Source organism: Peromyscus maniculatus, chromosome 3 (genome assembly GCF_049852395.1).
Source record: "Peromyscus maniculatus bairdii isolate BWxNUB_F1_BW_parent chromosome 3, HU_Pman_BW_mat_3.1, whole genome shotgun sequence".
Classification (NCBI taxonomy): domain Eukaryota; kingdom Metazoa; phylum Chordata; class Mammalia; order Rodentia; family Cricetidae; genus Peromyscus; species Peromyscus maniculatus.
This window is the reverse complement of record NC_134854.1, coordinates 162461949-162489209: the sequence shown is the minus strand read 5'-3', so window position 1 is coordinate 162489209 and position 27261 is coordinate 162461949. Positions and strand designations below refer to the sequence as shown.

The window sequence follows — 27261 nt, the reverse complement described above, 5'->3', positions numbered from 1 at the left end:
GTTTTAAAAATTTAGACGTTCTGGACAGTGAGACATATCTGCTCCTGACAGCACTGGATTTACTTCGGAGAGGAGGATGGACATTAAAGATACTCCATTTGGAGTTTATCTTCACCTTGGCAAAGATAGCCATTTGGGTAAGAAACTGTTCTTACCTGGACTGCTTGATCAACCGGACATGCAGGACCCATAGGAAGGTAACCACTGAACTTTGCTTGACAAAATGATCCTTCAGGATCCTGATTTACAGAGGAAACTACAAGACATTCTACAGGACACAGAAAAAAGTGAATGAGAGACTCTAGGCCTGCGGGCTGAAGACTGACGCCCCAACTTTATAAGAGAACTTTGAATGACTGTCCAGGCTGTCAGCTGTCTCTGTCCACCCTGTAAGACTCCTGAAAGTTACATATATCCTTCTCCCATTTCTCAGGTAATATTATATCCTTCTGAGGTCTTTGATGTGGTTAAAGACTAGATAGTTGTAATTTCCTCAGTTATGATAAAAGATAAGTTAGATATAAAACCTTAAACTCACAAGTATAAGATAGATAGGACATCTTGTTTAATATTGTAACTGTAATTCTTGCTCGATAATTGTTTTGTTATATGTAATTTTACCATGTTAAAGATAAAACCTTCCTTTTTAAAAAAAAAGAAGAAAAAGGGAAGTGCTGTGGATATCGCTCTATATAAATAAAACACCGATGGCCAGTGACCAGACAGGAAGTATAGGCGGGACAAGGAGAGAGGAAAATTGGGGAAACAGGAAGAAGGGGGGAGACACACTGCAGCCACCGCCAGGACAAGCAACATGTAAAGACGCCAGTAAACCACCAGCCATATAGCAAGGTATAGATTTATAAAAATGGGTTAATTTAAGATAAAAGAACAGTTAGCAAGAAGCCTGACATGGCCATACAGTTTATAAGTAATATATGCGTCTGAGTGATTATTTTATACGTGGATTGTGGGACTGCGGGGTTTGGTGGAACCTGGAGAGAAGCCCTCCAGCAACATGGGAGCCTTGAGTCTGAGGTTTTGTTCCTATGTATGTTCATAACTGCCAAGATAGTCCCTATAATTTTCATCCATATCCTATGAATTTTTTCCTGTTTACACAATAAATAAGTTATACCAGTGCACCTTTGTTTATTTATTTATAATTATTTACTGTCAACTTTATTCCCATTTTTTTTCCCAATAGAAGCATAGGTTTTCTGGGATCTGAGTCCAAGCAACTTGCTGTGGTGATTGATGCATCTCAAACAACTTCAGTTCTCCATAGAACAACAATCTTTTCTTGTTCTTTGTTCAATCTTAGTGGTTCATGCAGTGATTGCCACATAGTAGGTGTTCAATAAGTATTCATTGTAACTGAAAGGCAGTAAATATAACTATAGTCATACACAATCACTTAGTGACAACTGGGATTTGGAACTCTGGTAAATGTTTTATTTAAGTGTTTTATAAATTTAGAGTCATTTTAGATTACTTGTTAAATGGATGTTGTTCAGAGATTTCATAAATTAGTGCTGTGGATACTGCTGAGAAATCATACAAATATGTTGAAATAGATTTTTCTGGAATAAATGTGAAATTAAAATATTTAATGGTGATGAAAAATATCCTACTTCCAAGACACAAAATAGATAGATTGATGAGGATAGTGCACTTGAATGGAGCTCAAGTCACCTTTCCGCATTGCATATAAATACTTGAACTTACATGTAGCCTATACAGAGGGGGGTATGTTCACCCATACATAATGTAGGTCATAAACAACCATGTATAAATCTTTGTTTGGGTGTCTGGTCTTTTCCTAGCCCTGCATTTTTAAAGCTGGAAGTGTTGGATTTGTCCCTGATCATTGACTTATTTGTTGTTTTTACTTAGGTTGTTTTCTTGACTAAAATTCTGTATCTCCCCAGGTTTCTGTGAATCAACAGCATCCCAGAAATTGTTTCTCTTCTTGAGACTTCAGGGAAGTCTTGGAATGCAAAGAACTCAAAAAGGAAGCCTGGTTAAAGGGCCTTTGTGGTCTCACTAAGGCAGAGATTTATCACAAACACAGTGGATGTCTTCGAGTTCTTAAAGGTTGCAACCTTCAAGTGAGTTCAAAGGGCATCATCTGGGTTTCATTTGCTTTGATAAAGAATTGAAAAGCTTTATTTTAACCATATTGTCATTGGCTTAAAGTCAGAGCTTAACAAGCTCTGATGCTAGCTTTAATATCACCATTTTGAAAAAGCCAATCAAACAAGCCAAATCTTCCCTCATGGCATTATTTTCAAGGTCAGTCAGAACCAAAACTTTCTAGATAATTTTATAATATTCAAGGTACTGGTTAAGTTGTTCCTTTTCAAGTGGGGTGTGTGTATGTGTGTGTGTGTGTGTGTGTGTGTGTGTGTGTGTGTGTGTATGAGTGTGTGTGTGTGTGTGTGTGTATGAGTGTGTGTGTATGAGTGTGTGTGTATGAGTGTGTGTGTATGAGTGTGTGTGTGTGTGTGTGTGTGTGTGTGTGTGTGTGTGTGTGTGTGTGTGTAGTGTGAATTCTATTTGGTCTTAATGATAAAAACCCGGAGTCAAATATTGGGGCAAATGCTGAAAGATCAGAGAAGCAAAGCAGCCAGCCACTAGAGAGATTTCTTACCTCTACCTCTACTGAATCCTCAGACCAGTAGGGTCGAGCTCCTGTTTCCACCCTGCCTTATCACTTCTTCTCTCCACCCAGCCATATCACTTCCTGTTTCTTCCTCCAAAGTGCTGTGATTAAAGGTATGTGCCTCCCAAGTATTGGGGTCAAAGGCATGAGAGATCCCAAGTGCTTGGATTAATGATGTGTGCAACCACTGCCTTGCCTCTAGTGGCTAGCTCTACACTCTGATCTCCAGAGAAGCTTTATTTATTAGAGCACACAAAAAATCACAACATTTCTCCCCTTGTTGTCTAAAATAAAAAAGCACATTATAACTAATATAAGAAAAACTATATATAATAAGTACAATATCTATATGCAAAAAATAGGCAATAAATATATCAACATTGTCTAGTCAATTAACAACTGACAAATTCAGAGAAAATACTCTGTATCTATCCTATCTTGTTGAGTCCAAAAGGTTATACCTAATTCACTTTCTATTTGAAATATTCCAAAACTATCTTTTAATATCTTTCAACTTCATATACTTTACACCTCTTTAGTGAATTTCTTTTCTGAATCTGGTAACAAGGAAAACTATAACAATAACTATGAAGTCTTCAACTCCATCAGAGACCCATGAAGAAAATAATATTACTTGAGTAAGCAGAAAGTGCAAACAAGGAACTTCCAAAAATGTGAGCAATGACAGAAACAATTGGCTGCCTGGATAGTCACCCATTGTTCCTCTGTAATGTTGGGACATCCATTTTTGGACTACAGGCTGAGCATATCTCACAGACTTTTTTGTAAAGCAAGATATTTGAAGAGATGTCCTACCTTGTCTTGATCAAGTCAGTAGTTCTTTCTTTTGTATCTTTTTTTTTTGTTTTTTTGAGACAGGGTTTCTCTGTGTAGCTTTGCACCTTTTCCTGGAACTCACTTGGTAGCCCAGGCTGGCCTCGAACTCACAGAGATCTGCCTGCCTCTGCCTCCCCTTTCTTTTGTATCTTGATGGTCCAGTTTGAATAGTAACTGCCAACAATTAAGACAAGGGCATTTTCTTGACCAATGGCTAACTTATGCCACAAAGAAAGAAAGTAAACTCCAAGCTGGGCGGTGGTGGCACATGCCTTTAATCCCAGTACTTGGGAGGCAGAGCCAGGTGGATCTCTGTGAGTTCGAGTCCAGCCTGGTCTCCAAAGCGAGTTCCAGTAAAGGTGCAAAGCTACATAGAGAAACCCCGTCTCAAAAAACCAAAAAAAAAAAAAAAAAAGAAAGAAAGTAAACTCCATATGGAGTTTCTTTGATGCCCATTACCTTCTCTGAAGCAGATTGGTGCTGCCAGGAGCAGACATGTCTCATTGTCATAAAAAAGAACCTATGTTATTAAAACATCCTAAATGCCATATCATGTAGATCTCTGAAGTGTTTGAAGACCACCTGTCTACCTAAAATATATTTGTTTGACCCTGAAAACATACCTAAGATTTCCACAAGTTTGATTATAATAGGTGGTTAACTACTAACATGCATTTATTTATTATTCTAAATAGTTGGTAATAATAACTTTCAAGGACAAGCAATTTGCATTACATTGTTAAATGAGATGTATATGTATAACACCTTGAACAAGATTAGAAATGTTATGTACAGTATGCTCTAAAATTAATCTCAACTTTGCAAAAATACACAAAGGTCCATATCAATGTAAAATATTTAAAACTAGTAGTTGCTTTTTTGGTTTAAAAGTAATTAAATAACCTACCTATTTTCTATGTCTATATCCCCCCTATTTCTTTTCAGAGCAGGTTTCATAATCTACCCTTAAATCTTATCATATCCATATCCCCCTTTTTCTTTTTAAAACAAGAACCCTTAATCTAATCTGTATTCAGATTTTTTTCCTGACCATTACCAATAGCAACTTGTAACCAACCACCCTAAATGAAGACAAATATCCACAACCCACTGAAAGACCAAAAACCACCCACCCTCACCTCTTGGGAATGTGGGTGTCATGTTCTTAAGTTCACTTCCTGCTGTCTGGTGGCAATGGCATCTTTAGGGGATCCTGAAAAGAAAAAATTGGGTTAATTGTCAAGTCCTGGGAGAAATAACAGTATAATTTGTTGTTTAGTTTCTAAGTAATGGGAAAGTACAGAACTTGTCTCAAGTCTTGGCTAGAGTAGTCTGTGAGGCTGGATCATCTCAGCAAGCACCTTGAGCAGTTTGTAGTCCAAAGCCTTCAGGTGGTGCTTTTCAGCGTAGTGGCGTTTCACAGTCTATGTGGAATTGTTGTGGGGCCCCATCATCCTTTTGGAGACTTCAAAGTTCTCTGTTAGGCATAGTCTTGGTTCACTGCAGAAAACTTAAACATTTTAAATGTCATATGCAGCGTATCTCAAAGAGGTTAAAGGATCAATATTTATTATGTACATCTAGAGTACAAAAATTTAATTCCTAGTTACTTGATAGAGCCTCAAACCTGAAATCATGTACAGGATGCTAGATGAAGCTTTTTATTTCTAGAACTAGTTAGTACTCTATATGACCATTAATATCATGATAAGAAGTTTAATATATATATATATATATACATACATATATATATATATATTAATCTTATAAATTTTGGGATAATATTTATTCTTTAAAAAGCTCTAAAGAGTTAAAATAAAACCAAAGGATTGTGAAATTAGTGGCAATAAAATAGTCCCTTAATTTTGGTTTTCTTCTGTTCCATATCAGGTTGCTCTTCTGACATGAGACAGAGATTTTGGATTTTACTTTAACAAGCATGCTTGGGTTTAGAGAAGAAGAGAGCCACACTCCAACTCCAAAGCCAGCTTTAATTTTTAATTTTAATTGAACTGGGACTACATACAGACCATTTGATTTATGTGCCTGTAGAGAACAACAGAAACAAACATTTAGGGAGACTTATGAAATATTATTCAATTGAAAATGTGATATATCAATAGGCCAATTTACTCTCTTTCTTGGAACATTTTTTTTTCTGGGTGACTTGTTCTTTTTCTTCTGATGTCTCATTTGTCCAGTGGTCTTCAGATCCCTTAACTTTTATTCTACTGAAAAGAGAAAAACACAACACTTTCCCAGCCCTAACTTTGGGGAGGTTCCCTTTTGCCAAGTTATATCTGAGGAAATGAAAAGCATTTGTTAGTCATATAAGTTAGTTTGGATTGAATGGTCATGCTGGTTGATGAACTATCATCTCTTCTAATTAAGAGGTCTCTCTTGTTCAAATCAAACCTTTATCCATTTTGATGGTATCCATAGCTTTTCTTCTCCTGTAGAAACAAAAGCAAAACCTCTTCCCCAATGTAACATATATCCTGGTTTCCATTCTGAAGTCAGCACATCCTTAAAGTATATAGGCTGATTTAGTTCTGTAGATTTTTTTTAATTACCCAATGTCTCTCTGCAGCTGTTGTTCCTTTCTCACTAGCATTGAGAAAATTCAAAGTTAATAGAGCATTATGTAATCTATTTCTGGGGGGGGGTTGTTACCCCTTTCTGTTTATTTAGCATATATTTAAGTGTTTGATTTGATCTTTCTATGACTGGTTGGCCTATAAGATTATGTGGTATACCTGTAATATGCTTCATATTGCAAAAAGCAAAAAACTGTTTCATTTTACCAGAGACATGTGCTGGAGCATTGTCAGTTTTAATTTGTGCAGGTATACCCATGATGGCCATAGCTTCTAGCAAATGCATGATTACAGAATCAGCCTTTTCAGAACTCAAATCAGTTGCCAATTGAAATACTAAATAGGCATCAAGGGTGTGGTGTACATATATTAATTTTCCAAATTCTACAAAATGAAACACATTCATCTGCCAAATTTCATTCCTTTGAGTACCCTTTGGGTTAATTTCTGTAGGTAGTGGAATTTGGTTGTATAAAGAACAAGTAGAACATTTACTTGTAATTTTCTTGGCTTGTTGACAAGTGATGGAAAAATCCTTTTTTCAAACCATTGCTATTCACATGGTGTTTTTTAAATGAAATTTTGAGGCCTCAAGCAAATTTCCTATCAGTAGTTGATCAATTTCTTTATTATCTTGTCCTAGAGGTCCTGGCAGACCTGTATGGGATTGAATGTGTATTGTATATAAGGGATCATTCCTATTCCTGATTATTTCTTATAACTGAATAAATAGTGAAGTTAATTCTGACTCATCAGGGATAAATTTAGCCATTTCAAGGTGTAAAACAACTCTTTCTGCATACTTAGGGTCAATAACTGTTAAGAAGTTCTGTAAAATCCATTAATACCATCAGAATAGCATATAAATCTGACTTTTGGACAGAATCATAAGGGCTTCGAATCACTTTACTTAAATTTTCTGATTTTTAACCTGCCTTTTCTGATTCATTTGCATCAATATAGAATTTAGGGGCTCCATATATTGGTGTACCTCCTACAATTGGAGGAAGGATCCAGTTACTTCTTTTTATAAATTGAATTCTTTTGCTTTGGGGGTATTTGTTGTTAACCTCTCCCCAAAAATACTGCAACCTTTTTGCCAGGGTTCACTTTATGCCCATAATTTGTCAATTTCATCATTAGTAAAAGGTCCTACAATTTCTGCTGGGTCTATTCCTGCTAATTGATGAAGTCTCAATTTTCCTTTTAGGGTCAACTCAGAGACCTTTTCCAAATACATTTTTAATGTTTTACTTTGTTCATTGGTAAAAAGATCCATTCTAAGATAATATCTTCCCTCTGAATTAATACTCCTGTAGGAGAATGTGTAGAGGGTAAAATAACCAGAATGCAATCAAGCTCTGTATCCAAACGATCCAGATGTACATCCTGTAATTTCTTTCCCACAAAAGCCAATTCTGTCTCAGCTTCAGTTGTTAATTTTCTTGGACTATTTAAGTCCTTGTCACCATTTAAGGTTTTGAACAAATTAATCAGTTTTTTATTTTCTACTCCAATAGTGGGCTTTAGATGGGAAATGTCTCCTAGCAATCTTTGAAAGTCATTAAGAGTTTGCAATTGATCTCTACTAATTTGCACCTTTTAGTGTCTAATTTTTTGAAGACCTATTTTATATCCTAAATAATTAATAGATTGAGGAAATTGTGTATGTATCATTCCCAATGGTTGACTTACAAAATATTGGCACAAGGTGGGGCTATTTAACACTCCCTGTGGGAAAACTCTCCATTGATATCTCTTAACAGGCTGAGAATTATTATAAGTAGGCACCATGAAGGCAATTTTTTCTCTGTCTTTTTTTTTGTAAAGGTATAGTGAAGAAACAGCCATTTAAATCAATAACTATAAGAAGCCTTCCTTTAGGTAACAGAGAAAGCAAAGGAATTCCAGACTGTAGAGAGGCCATTGGCTGAATCACCTTATTACCAGCTCTTAGATCTGCTACCATTCTCCATTTTCCAGATTTCTTTTTAATAACAAATACAGGAGAATTCCAAGAGCTGGCTGATTCTGAGCATTTAGCTGTTCTAAGGCCTGCAGTTTCTCTAATGTTAAAGGCCATTCCTCAAATCATATAGGTTTGTCTGTTAAACATTTTAAAGGTAGAGCTGTTGTTGCCTTTGAAAGTTCAGCAGTTGTTGTGCCCTGTTCTTGTACAACCTGAATGTTAGGTGACTGTTCTTTATATTCTAATATTTTTTCCCCAGAAACATCTGTTAATTTATGGTTTGTTTCTGAGATTGGAGGAATGTTAATCTGAGTATTCCATTGCTGTAACAAGTCACATCCCCATAAATTCATTGCTATGTTAGTCATATATGGCTTTAATTTTTCCTCTTTGTCCTTCTAGCCTTATACATTTGACCCATATCATGCTCTGTTTTACCTGAGATAATGTTCCAATCCCTAAAAGCTGAACATTTACCTCCTGAAGAGACCAGTTTGGATGCCAAGATTCTGGTGCAATTATTGTTACATCTGCACCTGTGTCTACAAGACCTTCAATGATGATGTCTTTTTTATGTATTTTTAATTTTGGTCTTTGTTCATTTATAGAAGCTTGCCAAAATATTTGCTTTATGGCTTCTCCTGAATTTTTTGTTCTGTTTTCTACAGCTGTTCTATCATCCAGAGCAGTATGTTTTTTTCCAATATGCATTGGGTTCTTTAATTGTTCTGGGAAGGAGTTTCCTTAATGATGACAGGAAATGACTGAACTGAATTTGACATGGTGGTCTGTGAGAGGCCTCCAAGTCATTCCCAATGGCAAAAGATTACCCTGTCTGTCTCTTGTTGATCTACATTCATTAGTTCAATGTCTGCCTTTGCACACAGCCTTTAGGCTATCTATCATTTGGCAGTTCCTGTAAGGTTACAGGATAAATTAAGGTTGGCTGTTTGAAAACCTTAGGCTATTTCTCTCTATCCTTATAATGCAACGCTGAGATTGGTTTTCCTTTAAATTCCTCTGTCTGGGTCTGAATATCTCTATGACCTGTTTTAGTAAGTTATTCTAAAACTTGTGTCTTAGCACTCATATTAACCAAATATTTTAGTGATAAACAAAAATAACAGATAATATTTATAATTGACATTATATAAATCCCAACTAAATTAATTACCCTTTCATTTAATTGTTCCATTTTCAAACCATCCAGTGTATCATCATACAGAGACCTAACTCCCTCCATTATAATAGTGTTTCCAATTTTTTAATGTGGGAAAAAACTCTCTTTTAATTAATTCCCCCCTTTAAGAATTCCCAATTGTCTCACCAAATCTGCTGACAATGATGATTCAAATGTGAAGTTGAATGCTTCTGTGTAGAACAGTAGAAGCTAGGACAGGTTACAAGGCAGCTACCTACTGTGGTAGCAGCCCACAGAGTGGTTCCAGGGAGAGCCCACAACCCACCAGGAGAGAAGAAGCCAAAGAGCCAGCCATTTGCATGTGGGTAATGTGCAAGAGCAGCTAACTCCTATGGTTTTTGGAGCCCAAAAGCCTATGGCGTTTGCTGCAGATAGGCTGCAACAGAAACTTAGCCATTGGGGTAGTGACTCCCGCCTCATGTAGTTTCAGCCTATGCCATGGCTACAAAAGCAAGCAGCTTTTTTTGTGAATTCATTCCCCACTAGTTGGATGCCAGAAGTATCACAAGTTCTAATTGATCTTAATAATAACCTGGGGTCAGATATTGGGGTAAATGCTGAAAGATTAGAGAAGCAAAGCAGGCAGCCACTAGAGAGACTCTTTACTTCTACTGAACACTCAGACCAAAAGGGGGAGCTCCTATCTCCACCTCACTTATCACTTCCTCTCTCCACCCAGCCATATCACTTCCTGTTTCCTCCTCCCAAGTGCTGGGATTAAAGGTGTGTACCACCACTGCCTTGCCTCTGGTGGCTAGCTCTGCACTCTGATTTCCAGGCAAGCTTTATTTGTTGGAGCACATTTCACCATGTTTGTATGTGTGTGTGCATGCAGTGAATAGGTTTGTGTGTATATATACATGTATGTGTGCAGGTGAAAGTGCACATAAACAGGTGTGCATATTATGAAGGCAACAAATCAATGCTGAGTGTCTTCCTCTAGAATGCTCCACTTTAGGTTTTATAATGGAGTCTATTCACTGAACTTGTCTGTTATTCATTTTGTTAGAGTGCCAGGTTGGCATACTGCAGTGATCCTGATGTCTGGGTCCTCCCAGTGTTGGGGTTACAGGCAGGTGCAAAGAAAGTCCTGGTTTTTACTTGGTTGTTAAGAATTCAAACTGAGATTCTCAAGCTTAGGAATCAAACATGTTACCCAGTGAACCACCTACACAGCTGTGCTGGAAAGTTTTATATCAACGTGACACAGGCTAGGGTCACTTGGGAAGAGGGAACCTCAACTGAGAAAATGTCCCAGGATATTGACTGATGGTCTAGCCTGTGGTGCATTTTCCTGATTGATGACTGAGGTGAGAGGGCCCAGCTCACTGTGGCTGGGGCCATCCTGGCAGACAGGTCTGGTTGTATAAGAAAGCAGGATGGGCAAGCCCTGGGGAGCAAAGAAGGAAGCAGCATTCCTCCATGGCCTCTGCATCTGCCCTGCATCCAGGTTGCTGCTGTGAGTTCAGCCCTGACCTCCCTGGGTGATGAACTGTGATAAAGAACTGTGAGCAAAAGTAAACCCTTTCCCCTCTAATTTCCTTTTGGTCCTGGTATTTTTCACAGTAATAGAAACCCTGAGTAAGACACCCAGCCCTCCGTGGCCCTTCTGCAGCCACAGTTTGGGTTGATGTCATGGCTCTTGATACCAGCAAAGGCCATGCCAACACCAAGGGTCTGAGCTGCCACCTTGGGGCCATGGTGACATCTGAGTCTGGGCTGCTGCCAGGGACCATGTCTGGGCCCATGGTCCTCCCAAAGACCATACAGATACCTGGGGTCTGGATAGCCACTTGAGATCATTTTGGTGTCCAAGGAAGGGCCTTGCTGCTGCTGGGGCCATACTGATCTGGGTGGCCTGTGCTGCCACCAGGGCCATGGTGATATCTAGGCCTGAGTGGCTGCCAAGGGTATGTCTGGGTCCATGTTCCTGCTGCAGCTGGAGTCTGTGATGATGTCCATTGCCCACATTACCTTGGAGGGAAATAAGAACTATTCTTGTTGAAATCCAAGGGCCATGCTGAGCCAGTCAACCCCACACTGGCCCTGTGATAGCTGGTCCAGCCACTTGCTGGACACTGCAGCAGAAGAGCTGGTCCCATCCCCCCATGAAAGAGCTGTACCCCCCACACACTTGGGAGAGATGGCCCCACCTTTCACCATGGGCCTGGGAGAGCTGGCTTTGCCCCTTGTCTGAAGGTGGCAGTCCCAGTGACGATGCGAGGACCCGCTCAGCTAACACTCAGACCAACATCCTGGGTCTTGGTTGGCCTATCATAATATCTACCCATCTATGACCTCTATGACCTGCTGCATGTAAAGACTGGTCCTGCAGAACAATAACTGAAGGATCCCCATGTCTTGGGGCACCAGCAGGATATTTGAGAGGAGTTTCAGTGAGGGTCCAGTGATGATGGTGTGCTAGAGGCCTTGAACCAGACCAATGTTTCATTAAAAAATAATGAACACCTCATCCCACTCCTCACCTTTTTCATCTCTTTAGATGGTGGCCAAGACAGGGGAGAGCTGGCAGGCTGACCAACCCTGCAACCACACAGGCCCAGAACCAGGGTTATGTGCTCACCCACTCCAACATTCACCCCATCTGTGATCTGCTGGAGCATGAGGGCTAGGGAGTGGGGGTGTCAGTCCTGTGGACCCAGGGATGCAGGATCTCCACACACAGGGCAGCAACAGGATGTCGAGGAAGAGTCCCAGTGAGGGACCATCATCAATGGTGCAGCAGAGACCAGGGGCCGTGAACCAGACAAATGATTCTTTCTGATAAAATCTGCATCAAAATATATATGGATAAACAGGTTTACTTTGTGAGTCATTGTGTCACACTGCAGCTTCCATGACGAGATTTCCCCCTTCTTTGTTTCTTCCCCTTCTTTTTCCCTTCTATTTTATTTGGTGTGGGGAAGAAGATGGGTGGGATCTGGAGGCATGATGTATAAGACACAAAGAATAAATAAACAACAACAACAACAACCCTCCCAAAACCTAAAAAAAAACCCATGAACATTTTGTGAGTGGGACAGATTGGACAAAAGAGTATACTGCATGACCTGCTGCAGCTCCTGATGCCATTAGGATGAATGAAGAGGTACTGGAAAGATGGAGGAGTGATGATTTTTTAAATTAATTTTGGGGGGTATGCTGTAGAGTTGATAGGCAGATACGGAGTGACTGGGAGGTGAGTGAGATTGGGGTGCATGTTGTGAAATTGCCAAAGAATCAATAAAGAATTCTGTTTAAAAATATTTTTAAAAAAGATACACTCCGGTCCTGAGAGGTTTTTTTTTTTAATGATTTGTTTAGTAATAATTAACAACTGTCTGTTTTCTTGCAAACACATCAGTAAGACATTTAAAGCATAGACATCTGGGAAGAATCAGAAGAACAACATGGCAGAACCTGAGAACAGGGTTGCGACTCATGGAGTGAAATGTTTTTCCAAGATCAAGGTATGGATTGTTAGCTTGTATACATGTATATGTGCATGAGAGTCTTTTAAGAAAGTTTTGATAGTCCTTGTAACATTGCTCAGATTACAAGAATTTTTCCAACACAAAAGTCATTTTGCCTCTACCCAAGTTGTTGTTAATTTCTTGCCTTAAAGAAGTTGGTTTTATAATTAGGGATGTCTAACCAGGATAATTCATCCAGGAAACTTAGTAAGAATGCTCTAGAGTGGTGGTTCTCAAACTGTCTGTCACCATGCCTTTGGAATCAAATGACCCTTTCGCAGGGGTCACATATCAAATACATTGCATTATCAGATATCTATATTTCGATTCATAACAGTAGGAAAATTACAGTTATGAAGTAGCAAATAAAATAATTTTGTAGTTGGGGTCAATATGACAGGAGGAACTGTATTTAAATGTGCAGCAGTAGGAAGGTCAAGAACCACTGATTTAGAGGGTCTTAAAGGAGGGTGAGATCTAAAAAGTTATAGGTGTGTATTATACTGTCTTCTGTCTCCCCATGTGCATGTACACACATAAACTCATCCTACACTAACATGCACACACATACACAAAGAAAAAGAATGAAAGAAAAAAGAGAAAAAAGAGAACTCCCTTAAGAAATAAAAAGACAGCTCCAAAGGAGTTTGGTTCAGATTCTAGAGTGCTGAGGTGAACAGTCAGCAGGATTAGCTTTATAAATACAGATGTTGTGTAGCAGTGGACGTGAACCAGCATGGACACTGGTTTTGTTCACTTTCTGCCCAGAACCTAACGCTTTAGAGAAAGAGCACTGTGCTCACTACCTGCTTAGATTTCTCTTCAAAAACACAAATCAAATAAAAGATCTCCTTAAGCTTGTTTTTTTTTTTTAATTTGATATATCTTGCTTTTAAATATAGGACCTGAGTTAGAAAACCCATGTGAAAATTATCAAGTGTCAATCACATCCTCTGAAGGATTTGTAGGGGGAAGAGAGAACTTCTCTGCAAATGGCATTTGGAGTTAGAAGACAAACTTCTAGAGCTGGAGTTACACTTTCTTACAATCATAGAGTACTTTTGAGCTATACTGAACTTGGTGTTCATGTTTCTCAATTCTTTTTTTTTAAACATTTATTTCTGTTCTCGTTTATCCAAATTAATTGGTGCTAGTGACAATAAATTTATAAGCAGTGATAACTAATCTAACACAGTATGATCTGCCTATTATTTCAGATGAGATAGTATGGAAGTACTCTCTAGACTTTTGATAGTACACAGATGCTGGATTGATGACATTTGCCATCAACCAGCTGCTGGAAGAGAAGTTGAGGAAAACAGGAAGCTCATTTACTACATCACTCAAGAGTTCATTAGTAACAGGCAGGTAGGGAGGAGTCTTATAAGAACACAGCCACATTTCATCCTGCACCCAAGAGACCCCCAGAATGTTCTTCCTGTGTCTTCATGCCATGAACACCACTTGGACTACTGAGATAAAGGGTTATAGGGCATATTGCCCCAGGAAGAAAAATAAAACAGGTCATGCTGCCTCCAGCAGTGAGAATGTAGCTTGTTGTTCTCAAGGATGCAGAGAAAGAGGGCAAAATGTTGAACTGGCCAGGAACATCCAGAGACCTGTCATTCTTGCAGATAGAACAGAGTAGGCTTGCTGCAGAAATGATGCTGTCGTGTAATTCTGTGTTCTGTTCCTTCCCTTCCGTAAAGTGGATAACACTTGTCCTGCAGATAACTGTATAGTACTGAGGAGCCATCAATAGCTGCGTCTTGCATAGAATAACTGCCTGTCTTTCTGTGTGAATAAGGGACACTGATACATGAGCAAAGCCTACAGAACTCAGCACTGCTAGCCAGCTATTCTAACCCTGCTTTTCCAGAGTTACGACACCATGACCGAGCAGAGATTACACTTCAAAGTTTTTTGCAAGTTCAAGGACTGTTTATGTTGGATACAATCCTCATCTCATGGTAGAGGCTGTTTTGTAAGGAGTCTTTTTCTGTCCAACTAGACCACTTCCAAATAATGTCACAAAGACTAATTAATTATGAAAGCTTGCCCTACAGCTTAGGCTTGTTCCTAACTAGTTTTTATAACTTAAATTAAGCCATCTTTGTTAATCTATATTTTATTACGTGATGTTACCTCTCTTCCATCTCACACCTCCTATTTACTCTCTGAGTCTCCTGGTATCTCCCAGGTGCCTAGATTCTCCTCCTCTTCCCCCATACCTCCTGCCTAGCTATTGGCTATTCAACTTTTCATTACCCCAATCACAGCCATAACCCTTCACACAGTATACAGATATCCCACAACACTGTTTTGTCAACAGATAGCAGATATACATTTGGGGAAACAAAGCCCTTACTTTTTCTTAAATATTTTTCTTCCTAGATGTTTCTGTTGGCATTAACATGGGCATTTGTATCCAAATCACTATCAGGAACTTATATGAATTCCATGCTCACACAAATAGAGAGACAATTTGATATCCCAACATCTACAGTTGGATTTATCAATGGGAGCTTTGAGATTGGTGAGTGATTTTCACATTTACTTATTGTTATATATTGATATTCTCTCATTATTTCCTGCAGTAGACTATTTGGTATGACTGAGTTACATCCTTCCTGATATGATTGAGTAGCCTTGTTTGGGTGTGAAGAAAATACTTATTCAAATATCCCCACGATGGAACCCAATTTTTGCCACATACCCTGACATGGTTTCTTTTTTCTGACAAGTGGCAGAAGATTTAGAGAATTAATATTTAATTCTATCACTTGATAACTCAAAGAGACACTAAATACTTTTTCTTGGCATTTTACAAGGTTGCTGTGGGAGCCTGGAGGAACTGGGGTCCTGAAGAAGAGAGCAAGTGCTTCTCTTCCCCCACTGTGTCTGTGAGGTTGTCAGCTCTCCACTCCTAGTCACTTGTAAGATGAGGGTGCTTTCCTGTGTTTGAGTTGTGCCAGACAAGATTGCTAAGAAGAGTGAATGAACTTTAGCCCCTGATTTAGTGTAAAGAACTGGGATATGATAGTACAAAGGGTGAAGGAGGGAAAGATGCCCTCTTTAGACAAAGTGACCTGGAGATCGTGGTGTCTCTCACCTCTAGTTTAATCTAAGTTTTTACTTCCTTCAAGGTGAAATTGCCTTTAATGTATTTATTGAAAACAGCAAAGAAAATCGAGTTGGTGAAGTAGCAAACCCACACTGAGGATGTTCCATCCTGTCTCCAGGATCAATCTCCGTAGTGCTTGCTCTGCCCCTGTGTCCTTGGCCTTCACAGTGCAGTCAGGATGAATGCCTTCCATAGACCTTTCACAGATTCAGTCACGTTCTAGTGTGTTAGATGCAGCAAGTGCAGCCCATTGGTTATCCAAGGTCTATGGGACACACTGTGCTTGGGAAGACAGTCTCCTAAAGGAGGAAAGGTTTTCCAGATGGGGAAATGGAGAGGTAAATGTGAAGGCGGGATTTCTGTAGAAGGTAAAGCATCAAACAGTTTGTGTGTGGACAAAGTCAGCCTAGTGTTATAGGAGGGTGAATGCTTTTCCTCTCACACAATAGAGATTTCAGACAAGATCCAGTGTGTTCTGGAGGGTATAGCTGTAGACTAGCAAGACACATAGAAAGTTCAAACAGTGGGTGTCCTGGGACATTACCTTCTGCATGATGACCTCGGTTACAGGGACTTTGGAAATAAAGAGAAGCTACTCTAGGGTAATAAGGATATAGATGTGGGACACACCCCCATCCAAAATAAAGCAACATCTCTTCTACTTAGATAGCAGACTAGAGAGAAATGGAATTGGAAGAAAAACAAAGTCTTTCATTATCTCTCAAATACTTGCGATCACTTAGAGATTTGCTAAGTCATCAAAGAAATATGTTTGAGTTTTCTGATCTTTCCTTTATGTGTAGTATGATCATAGTAAATTTCTTCATCACATTAAAAATTAGTGCCTTGTAGAGAACTTACTGATATATTGGGTTCTATTCAAATCTTTTTTTAAAATGTGCATAATACTGATGATTGGGCCTAGGGCCTCCCACACATGAGGCAAACATTCTACCACTCTATCCACAACCCCTTTATTAACTCTTTATTTTGAGGAAGTTCTCAGTAAGATGCCCAGGCTGGTCTTGAACGTCCTTTGTAGCCCAGGCTGACTTTGATCTTGTAGTCTTCTTCTCTTATCTTCCCTGTGACTGGGGATGGCAGGTCTGTGCCACCAGGCCACACTGGTTCTTTCATCTCTTAACATCTTCATCAAAGGCCTCTCTGTCAGAATAGTGTTTCCCACTGAGTTTATTTAAACCTAAGCATTCTCCTAAACCACAGATAAATTTTTGGTTTGACTTTTTAACATGAGAGGAGAGGTCAGAGGTGACATGCAGGCTGACAGCTGCTTTTGTATCTATTCCCAAGGACTGGATAATCCTGAAAAGAGCCTTTAATATTCTCCAAAATGGAGGAAAACCTTCCATCAGGGTCATAATAGACAGGAGAAGGATCACATGCATGCACGCGCGTGCGCACACACACACACACACATACACACAAACACACAAACAATGCCCAAACCTCCCAAGCACCCATTCCTGTATCCTTAAGGTGGTTGTTTAAACAATGAAACTTAGAGTCCAAATGCTGGAGAGGCTGTTGACTAAGATCTGCTATTACTTTACTGAAACAAGCACTCTCATTCCCCTCTCCTAGGAAACCTTTTGTTGATTATATTTGTGAGTTATTTTGGAACAAAACTGCACAGGCCTATCGTGATTGGTGTCGGATGTGCGGTTATGGGCCTAGGGTGTTTCATAATATCACTACCTCATTTCTTGATGGACCGGTGAGTATTCCATTCTTTGATGTTTTAGGTTCAACTTTTCCCTACAGGAAATGAAGTTCAGAATTTTGTCTCTGTGAGGAGCAATGTTTCCCCAAAGTTCAGAATGCTAATATGGAAATTAGAAGTTATGTTCTCCACTCTGCTGGTGTGATCTGTGACTCGTGTAGCCTGGGTCCATTTCAGGTCCAGTCCTGTCCACTGTGAAGTGGGAATTTGAGACATTGCTTTCATGAAGTTGAGATACCAAACAGATTCTGTGAATCTGCCAAAGCTTGTGCTGAGTCCTTCATCAGGACTATTTAGACCCTACAGTTACAAGGGGTCTACAGTGTGACTTAATCACAGGCAGCAAGGGACAGACCAATGTCAAGGCTGATTTTATTTTCATGTTTACCAAAGTGTTCTATACAGAAAATTATAAAAGTGAAATTATGTTGTGGTCCCCCCCCCACTTTCCTGCTTTCTGGGGAAAGTTTTCAGTTCTTTCTTTTTGCCTATGAGTCTTGTTTGTTTTTAATACCTTAACCTTAAATTATATACGAAATACTGCTTTCCACCATAGGATCGTGCTATTCTTTGTTATGGAGCTGGATTCTTTCTCTAGACTGAATGCTTATCTCATGTCCCCATTAGATTGACTCTCTGAGTCTCTCCCCGTCTCCCTAGCCCTCACAGGCTGGCAGGGTGAACTTCCCTCAGAACAGGTCAGGGCTGCACGGTTGTCCCGGGCATGCCTCTCGCTGGTGTCTGCTGTTCTCCACCTGCCTCTGAACTGCAAACCTCTAGGCCAGCTCAGTGCTATTTCCTTGTAATTCCCCATCATTCTCTTCCATATGAATCTGTCTGCTTTCCCTCTCCTCTTCCTCCCGCCTCCCCTCTACTCTTCATCATTTCCTTCTTCTATCTCTCCTTTTGTTTGTAAGATCTTTCATCAATTTGACGTGTGTCAGTGTTTTCCCTGCATGTATACGTCTGAACTATGTGTGCGTCTGGGGCCCACAGAGATCAGAAGGGTATCGTTTCCCCTGGAAGTGGAGTTAGAGATGGTTGTCTGCTACCATGTGGGTGCTGGAAAAATGAACCCAGATCCTCTTCAAGAGCAACAAGTGCTCCTAACCACTGAGCCATCTCTCCAGTCCAGCTTCATTCTTTTTGTGACAGGGTCTTGCTGTGTAGCCCAGGCTGGAATTCACTATGTAGCTCAGGCTGGCCTCAAAGTCTTGGTGATCCTCCTGTTTCAGCCCTCCAAGTGTTGGTACTCCAAGGATGAGCACCCACAACTGCCTTGCTTCGCCTCTTTCTTTCTCTTACATACTCACTGGAGGAGCATCCTACTCTGCTTCCCTCTTACTCTCCCTCACTTCTTCCTGTACAGAAAAAAGATCCCCTACAGCCTTTGTAGACATTGCCTCAAAGTTTGTGTGTTTTGGAAGTAGAATTAGAGTTCTAACTCCTGTGACTGGTTTCTCTTTTAGCTCCACTGTCTGACACTGATGACGATTGGTTTACGATCTTTGCCACCTCCATCAGGTGCCTTCAGTCAGGACAGTCTGTAAAGTTTTTGTACTTTTTTCCCTCCTTTCTACTTGATGATAACTTTCTCCTTCTCCCACTCTTCTTCAGCTCCTATTTGAGCACTGGTATCCTAGATTTCATTCATATCTTGTCATCTTTTTAATTTCATGTTTTTGCATCTCTTAGGTACTTCCTGGGAGATTTATCTTTGTCATCAGGCTCTTGGATGGGCTTGTCACCCAAGGACACCTCTCTACTTCGATTATCTCCTCTGAGGGGACATCTTGTTATTTTCTTAAGAATTTAGCATCTTTTCTTGTGTGACTCTCTTTATCTGTCTCTCTTGTCTCTGGCCCCTTCAAGTGTAGCTCTTGTTTGTCTTTGACTTACTGTAATAGAGTGTCCCCCATAGATGGCTCTTGGTTATTGGTTCATATTTAATTGAGAATTACAATGGAAAGCTAACTGGAAATTCTGTATACAACTATAGACTTGGTTAATGGGAGTCTTCTGTCTTTTGCAGTAGGATGAATCAAAAGGTGATTGAGCTGGGCTGGGTGGTGATTTAATTGGACTGGGTGGTAACTGAGCTGGACCAGGTAGTGATTGAGCTGGAAAGGATGATGATTGAGCTGGACTGGATGGTGAATAAGCTGGACTGGCTGATGAATGAGCTGGACTGGGTGGTGATTGAACTGAACTGGCTGGTAACTCAGCTAGACTGGGTGGTAATTGAGCTGGACTGGGTGGTAACTGAGCTGGATGGGCTGATTTTGAGCTATCTCAGAAATGTGTATAATTTGTGATCTTAGGTAGGAATTCCCTGCACTTGCTAAAAAGGTAGAAACTGACTACTATCTAGAAAGGAATGGGAACATCATCTTTCACTGTGTGGACTTTTAAAACATAATGATCCTCCTTTTTGTCCTGTGTCCTCAGTGTACCAGTTTGGCTCCTCTCCTGTCTATGAGCATTTCCACTTGGAGAGATGGAGGATGAGTCTGAGGATCTAGCTATTCCTTATGTGCACTTTAACCCACACTTTAGACTTTGCTTTGTGTGCCCAGCTAAGCCCTGTATTAGTAGTTTTTTTCATGCAACTTTCAATAGAGACCTGGAACATATCCTGTTACTCCCTAAAGCATGATGGTTATATTTCCCTTACCTTCTGATTTGGTTCTCACATCTATATCCCAATCTCAAGATTTGATTGAGCTTAAGTTGTCTACACTTTCAGTCTCTCACTTACAGTTTTTTATTTTTATCTATTTTGTTGTATATGTTGTGGTGGTGGAGTGTATGTGCTTTTGTGTGAGGTCAGGAAACCACTCTCAGGATTATGTTTTCTCTGCCTACTCTGTTGGTCCTGGAATGCAATCTAGGTTGTCAGGCTTGTACACAAGCACCTGTACACATAGAGACACCTGGTATCTCACAAGACTTTTATTTTTATTTTCTTTGAATGAGAGTCTCATTTAGCTAAAGGTGGCTTCAATCTCACTTTGTAGTTAAGGATATTCATGAACTTCTAATCCTTTTGCCTCTGTCTCCTGAGTGTTGGTGCTATTGGTATGGACCACCATATCTTGTTTTATTTTGTGCTCAGGATCAAACCCAGTATTGGTGCATGCCATGCACCAATGTAGCAATTGAAATCATCCCCATATCTGGAGTTTTTTGTTTTTGAGGAAATGAGCTTTCCTCATTTTTTTGAAACACTTTTCTGCAATTTTATTGTCCATTGGGGAATAAATGGACCTTGAGTGAACAACTCAACTTTAAGTGGTTAGTGAACTAAATGAAGGATATTTTATCTTCTCAGTTGTTTTTGAAGGGAACTAAAAATTTGTGGGTGGAATTTAAAAATTATTTTTTAGTTTCTATTCTATTCAAATCATCAACAAATATTTGACTATTATTGTGTTTTCCAACATTCTCCCAAATTATTCTTTGAACCTGACTTGCCTCATGGGATCATGAGTAGAGAGACACATAAGTTTGTCCACACTTCACTGGCCAACTCTGTGGGGATATTTAGGCAGTTGTTCTTAGGGAAAGTGATTCTGACTTCTGTGCTATATTATGCAGCATAGAAATTAGATTTTTGGCAAGTATAGCTCCCTACTCATATAGAATTTAGCAGCCCATGGTTTTCTCTGGTTATCACTTTTCTAAAAAGCACTTAGAGATAAATCCAGCATACCTACAATGGAGAGGGACTTAGCTGACACATTCTCCTCTACTGTTGCTCTGTCATTTCTCTCTAGGACAAGCTGACCTTTGGTGATTTGATAGAGTTAAATGACCACAGTTTATTTGCACCTTTGGTGCCATGGCACAGTGTTGTCAGGTGATGGATAATGCCATCTCTTGTTATGACATGTGAACATTTTCTTCTGTTGGGTTTAATGAATACACAGGAGAATGATTGTTTGAGGAAGGGTAGGACCACAGTTCAGAGAACATAAAACAGGTATCTTGATTTATTGTGTTATTTTGTGTCTTTCTAAAACTTTTATCATCTTAACTCTACTTTTGTGAGTTTCTTTTTTTTCTTGCTTTCTTTCTTTATCTCACCTCAATTATGTCTAAGAAATAGTCACTTAGAAATCACAGAGGGGGCTGGAGAGATGTCTCAGAGGCTAAGAGCACTGATTGCTCTTTCAGAGTTCCTGAGTTCAGTCCTCAGAAACCACATGATGACTTACAACCATCTATAAATGATATGATGACCTCTGGCATGCAGGTAAACATGCAGAGCACTTATACATAAAAATATAAAGTTAAAAAAAGAAATCACAGAGCCTTAACATTAGAGAATCTGAAAGCAATGTTACCTACATGTAGAGACTTGAGATCTAACTGTAAAAGAGGGGCACATTTTTGGTGATTATCAAGTTCTTTTGGTGATATTGGTTACTTACTTTTATTCATTCAGGTCATTGTTTTCTTTCTTTCCATCCTATTTTTTTTGAGATAAGATCTCATGAAGCCCAGACTGGACTCAAACTTGCTGCTTAGATAAAGATGGCCTTGAGCTTCTGATTCTCCTTTCTCCATCTTTCAAGTGCTAGGGTGAGAGGCATGAGTTACTACAACCAGTTTATGCAGTTCTAGAGTTTAAACCTAGAACTACATGTCCAGCCTAATGATACAGATGGCTCTCTCTCTCTCTCTCTCTCTCTCTCTCTCTCTCTCTCTCTCTCTCTCTCTCTCAAATACATATGTATTTGTGTATATATTTGTGTTGCCTCTATGTATGTGTGTGTGTGTGTGTGTGTGTGTGTGTGTGTGTGTGTGTGTGTGTGTGTGTGTAGGTGTTCAAGTATAGAGATCAGAGGACTCCTTTATGGAGTCATTCCTCTCCTTCCACCTTATGTGATTTCCATGGATTGAACTCAGGTAATCAGGGTTCTGCAGAAAGTTCTTTATCTTGCTGGCCCTGCAATAGGATTTATGATGATGACAACGACTGCTGTGGAAATGTGTCTGTATAGGTTCTGGATGCTATGTTTTCAGGGAAGCAGTAGTCACTAATTTGCAGAAGCTCCCATTGCACTCAGATCCTCACAATGAATGTTTTTTGTGTTCACACAGATATGAATATGAAACAACAATTTCACCTGCAAGCAACTTGTCCTCAAACAGTTTCTTGTGTTCGGGAAACAGAACCCAGACCTTAACACCAACGCATGACCCAGCAGGTTGACTCATGTTTACTCTTTTATGAAGGGCTTTGAATGTGACACTGGGTTTAGTAGGGATACAAGACAAATGGACAAACTTTATTTCCCTCTTCAGGAAAGGGAGTTGTCTAATAACATAGAATGCTCTGCCTCCTGAGTTTGAATATGCTTATTAAGACTCCTTTGTTTCTTAAAGTGGGTGTTTTAAAAATGAGCCAAAGGTATCCACTGCAGCACCACTGCAGAATTAGTCCACAAGGGAAGATGACTTAAAGGATGGATTTGGACACATGATGAGATCTATGTGATTGGTCTAGTTTGGTTTTCTGTTGTTGCAATAAAACATTGACTAAAACCAACTCAGGTAAGACAGAGTTTACATAGCTTACAAAATGCAGTCCATCATATGGGAAGCTATGGCAGGAACCTGGGGGTAGAGACCAAAGCAGAGTTCACCAATGAGTCTTGCATACTGGAATGCTCAGCTACTTCTCTTATACAGCATAGGCCAATCTGCCCAGCCCTGGCACTGCCCACAGTGGTTTATGCTGTCTTTCATCAGTTAACCAAGAAGGAAATGCCTCATAAACATTCATTCCCACAGGCCAATTTGATGAAGGCAGTTTCTCAGTTGAGATACCCTCTTCTCAGGTCTGTCTAGATTTGTGTCAAGTTGACAAAAACTAGCCATACCAGTGATTATACAAATAAGAAATATAGCCAGAAAGAAGCTTCCATCATTCTATGCTGTGCACCTGATGTACCACGGGAAAGCACATGCCTATGCCACATTTCAGAATCCCTTGATTATCCAGAAATTCGTCTTTCAGTCTCCTTTTCCCTCTTTAACAGATACATTACTTTGCAGTTCAACCAAGAGTGGTGTTCCCTTATCCTAGGGGCCCAGGCACTGTGGTCCTGGCTCCTGCCCTTCATATGCTATATTATTAACTTTTAAATCACTGTGATTAAAACCTCAAAGAACAACTCAAGAGAGGAAAGATTTGTTTTCACTCACTGTCTTAGAGGGTTCATGGGAACTTGGCTCCATGTTTATGGATAGAATATCATGGTGACATGAGTGTTGGGTGATGCTGTTCTTCAATTCTTGGTGGGCAGGAAGAATAGAAAACAAAATACAGGAAGTGGTGAAATATAGCCTTTATGTACATGCTACCCCAATGACTAACTTCCAATTAGGTCCACCTGCTACCTTTCAGTACTTATCAATAGTTCCCATCTCATAACTCCATCAACAGATTAGCTCATTAATGATTATATCAGAGCCATGGTGACCTGTCTCTGTACATAACTCATAGACACAGTCAGATGTTGGGTAAAGGTACTTACTGTATGTATTAGTTTCTTTTCTTTGACTTTGACAGAATGCTATGACCAAGCAAATTTATACAAGGAAGAGTTTATTTGTGCTTATGTTTATAGGGCAGTGGTTCTCATCCTTCCTAATTCTGGAATTCTTTAATACTGTTCCTCATGTTGTTATGACTTCAACAATATATTATTTTCATTGCTACTTCATAACTATAATTTTGCTATTATTATAAATGATAAGGTATAGCTATATTTTCAGATGGTCTTAGATGACTTCTGTAAAAGTGTCATTGGACCCTCAAAGGAGTCATGACCCACAGGTTAAGAACCACTGCTCTAGAGGAGTGAGAATCAATCATGGTAGAGAGAAAGGCAGCAGGAGCAGGAATGAGGAGCTCACATCTCAACTGTAAGCATAAGGCAGAGAGAGCAAAATGGAATTAAAGTGAGACTTTAAGCCCTTGAAGCCCATCTCCAGTGACAGTCTTCCTCTACCTCCCCAGATAGCACCAGCTCCACCTCCCCAAATAGCACCACCAAGTGGAGACTAACTATTTAATACTGGAGCTTCTGGGCGATATTTCCATTCAGAGAAGCACATCATTTTTATAGAGGACTGGGTTGGTTTCTAGCACAGACATCAGATTGTTCACAATCCCTGTCACTCCAGTCCTGGGGAATTAGGTGCCCTCTTCTGGCCCTCTTGGGCACCTGCACACATAAGTTGCACATATGCACATGAAGGTACACACATTTACATGTATATTTATAAAAAGTATTAAAATTGTTGACTTTTCAGTGGACCTGTGCAGATCTGCTGTACCTGGGATCAGGATTTGAGAACCTAGAAGGATGGGGTGGATACAGTCTGATGCTGAGACAACCTTGCTTCAGTTTCAGTTGACTTTATACATGAATGAAACAATGAAAGCAATGGTCTCAAGAGCATCGTTTGGGATCAGAAACACATGTAAATAAACATCAGTAAGCACATACTAAATGTTAACAGAGCAGCCCCCTCCAAATCTATCTCAGGGCAGGCCAATTTAAACACAATTGCCTGGCACAGACTGTAGATTATATCTGGGAAAGCGTGAAAGCAAGGCAGAAGTGAATATCCAGATTCAAGGAACACTGACCAGGTTGGCTTCCATAGCTATGTTCTCTCTTCCAACAAGAATCAACATAACTTATGAATTGAATGTAGTTGTTTGTCACAGGCAGCACAAAATAATGTCTATGAACAATCTGGGGAATGAAATGCACTTGTAAAAGCCTCTCTGCCTTTGTACCTGGAGCCACAGTTCCCCAGGGTATTGTTCACCATGCATCATTCTTTTGGCTGTGTTCCAACAAAACTCACAGATGCTAAAGGACCCAACAAGTCTCATGGACACTTAGTCTGGAGCTGTCTCAACAGAATCACCTCAGGCCAGAACATCTCCATTTTGTCATGATCCATGCCACAGAAATTGCAGCAGTCTCCAAAGCTTAGACTGTCACTGTTTCCGGGAATTGGTGGAGATCAAAGTAACTTGAGAATCAAAGAGCAGCCATCTCTGAATCTCTGAGCCATAGAAACCCTCTAAGCAAAGCAACCAGAAACAGTGGCCTCAATGCTAGCTTGTTCTCACCTCCTGCACTGACATTTGAAAAACCTTCCCTTTGCTCCTTGCATTATGGTGGATAAGTTAAAATCTTCCCATGTGCAGAGCCCCGGCAAAGCACTTGATTCTTGCAGTGTCTGATACTTTCAGTTCTGCCTTAGAGGAGGGTTTATAGTCTCCCTGTGATCTGTAGACAGAAATTATGTTTATCAAAGATAAGAATCTGAATTCCTAGAGATGAAAACTGATTTTATTGAACAAGGAGTAAGTAAGAGTTAAACCTCATGACCCAGTTGTGCTTAGAACGTTTATGAGCAGCCTCCGTCCAGTCCACAGTTCAGGATACATTGTCCTTCACTTCCCTGAAAATACAATGTCCAGCTTCCCTAGGGAGTGGAAGTTCATTTAGCTTAGAACAAACTTAGGAGGTACATGAAAACCTTCAAAGATGATTCCTTTTGCCTTTCAAGTCCATTTGGCCTAGTTTGTGTTATTCCACTGATTATCTGCTATTCAATCTGCTGGTTGATAGCAAAAGATGGAATCTATAGAAAAAATATATGTTTACTCTTCAGCTAATTATTTAATTTCTATAAAGTAATTGAGGCAGGTGGGTATTCAAACTTGCATTAATGTTCTCTGTGTTGTGTCAGTACAGCATGAATTGTCAGAAATATATGTACATGTGTGCTCCATTTCCTCCCTCAAAGTCATGGAGGAGTGAGGTAGTGCACATATTAACTAACTGGGTCCCTGGAAGTAAGGGAAAGTCCTCATTTTTTACTGTTTTCCTATTTTGCTTGTGTAAATTCTCCCAATCAATGTGTTGTCACTGAACACTGACTTGGAAAGTGGTGTCTATCTGTAGAGTAATCTCTCCCACCCAAGTGGGAATTGGTTCCAGCATAGCACTTTTACTCCATTGCCAAATATTTTTTCAAATATGCAGTAGGGATGACCCCTTGTTTCAAAGCCAGCATAGTTACCTAAGTCATTTGGTGGTCATCATGGGCTTGTGACTTGAGAAAGGCTTACAGAAACTTTTGAATTAATTGTTAGCAACACTTGACTGTCAAAATATTCATGTTATTTTCTCTTGTTTTAATGCAGAGTGTGTGAAAGAAATTAAATCATTAATGTGGATATATGCAGTAGTGGGAAATGTTATACGTGGAATTGGTGAAACTCCCATCATGCCCTTGGGTATTTCCTACATAGAAGATTTTGCTAAATCTGAAAACTCCCCTTTATACATTGGTAAGTGTCTTAATTAGGATTTCTATTGCTGTGATGAGACACCTTGACCATGGCAACTCTCATAAAAGAAAAACATTTAATTGGGGTGGTTTACATTTTCAGAGGCTTCATCCGTTATTATCATGGTGGGGAGCATGGTGCCGTGCAGACAAACATGGTGCTGAAGAAAGTTCTACATGTTGATATGCAGACAACAATAAGTAGACTGTCTCAGTGGGCATGGCTTGAGAACATATGAGACCTTAAAGCCCACCTCCACAGTA

General features: G+C 39.7%; 1 protein-coding gene across 6 annotated transcripts in view; it reads left to right on the top strand.

Annotated features, from left to right (window-relative positions):
• The window catches only part of LOC102909681 (solute carrier organic anion transporter family member 1A5), a 96267-nt gene that overhangs the window by 45140 nt on the left and 23866 nt on the right, over positions 1-27261 (top strand). For 3 of the 6 annotated variants that reach the window (XM_076568211.1, XM_042274260.2, XM_076568212.1), the window contains 6 exons: positions 1932-2111; positions 12634-12739; positions 15137-15278; positions 17469-17601; positions 22714-22820; positions 26852-26998. In XM_076568211.1, coding sequence (XP_076424326.1) covers positions 12680-12739; positions 15137-15278; positions 17469-17601; positions 22714-22820; positions 26852-26998 — 589 coding nt within the window. In that variant the 5' untranslated portion in view covers positions 1932-2111; positions 12634-12679. Of the gene's footprint in view, positions 1-1931; positions 2112-12633; positions 12740-15136; positions 15279-17468; positions 17602-22713; positions 22821-26851; positions 26999-27261 lie in introns of those variants that run through there. The other 3 variants (XM_076568214.1, XM_076568213.1, XM_042274263.2) reach the window with 3 other exon arrangements.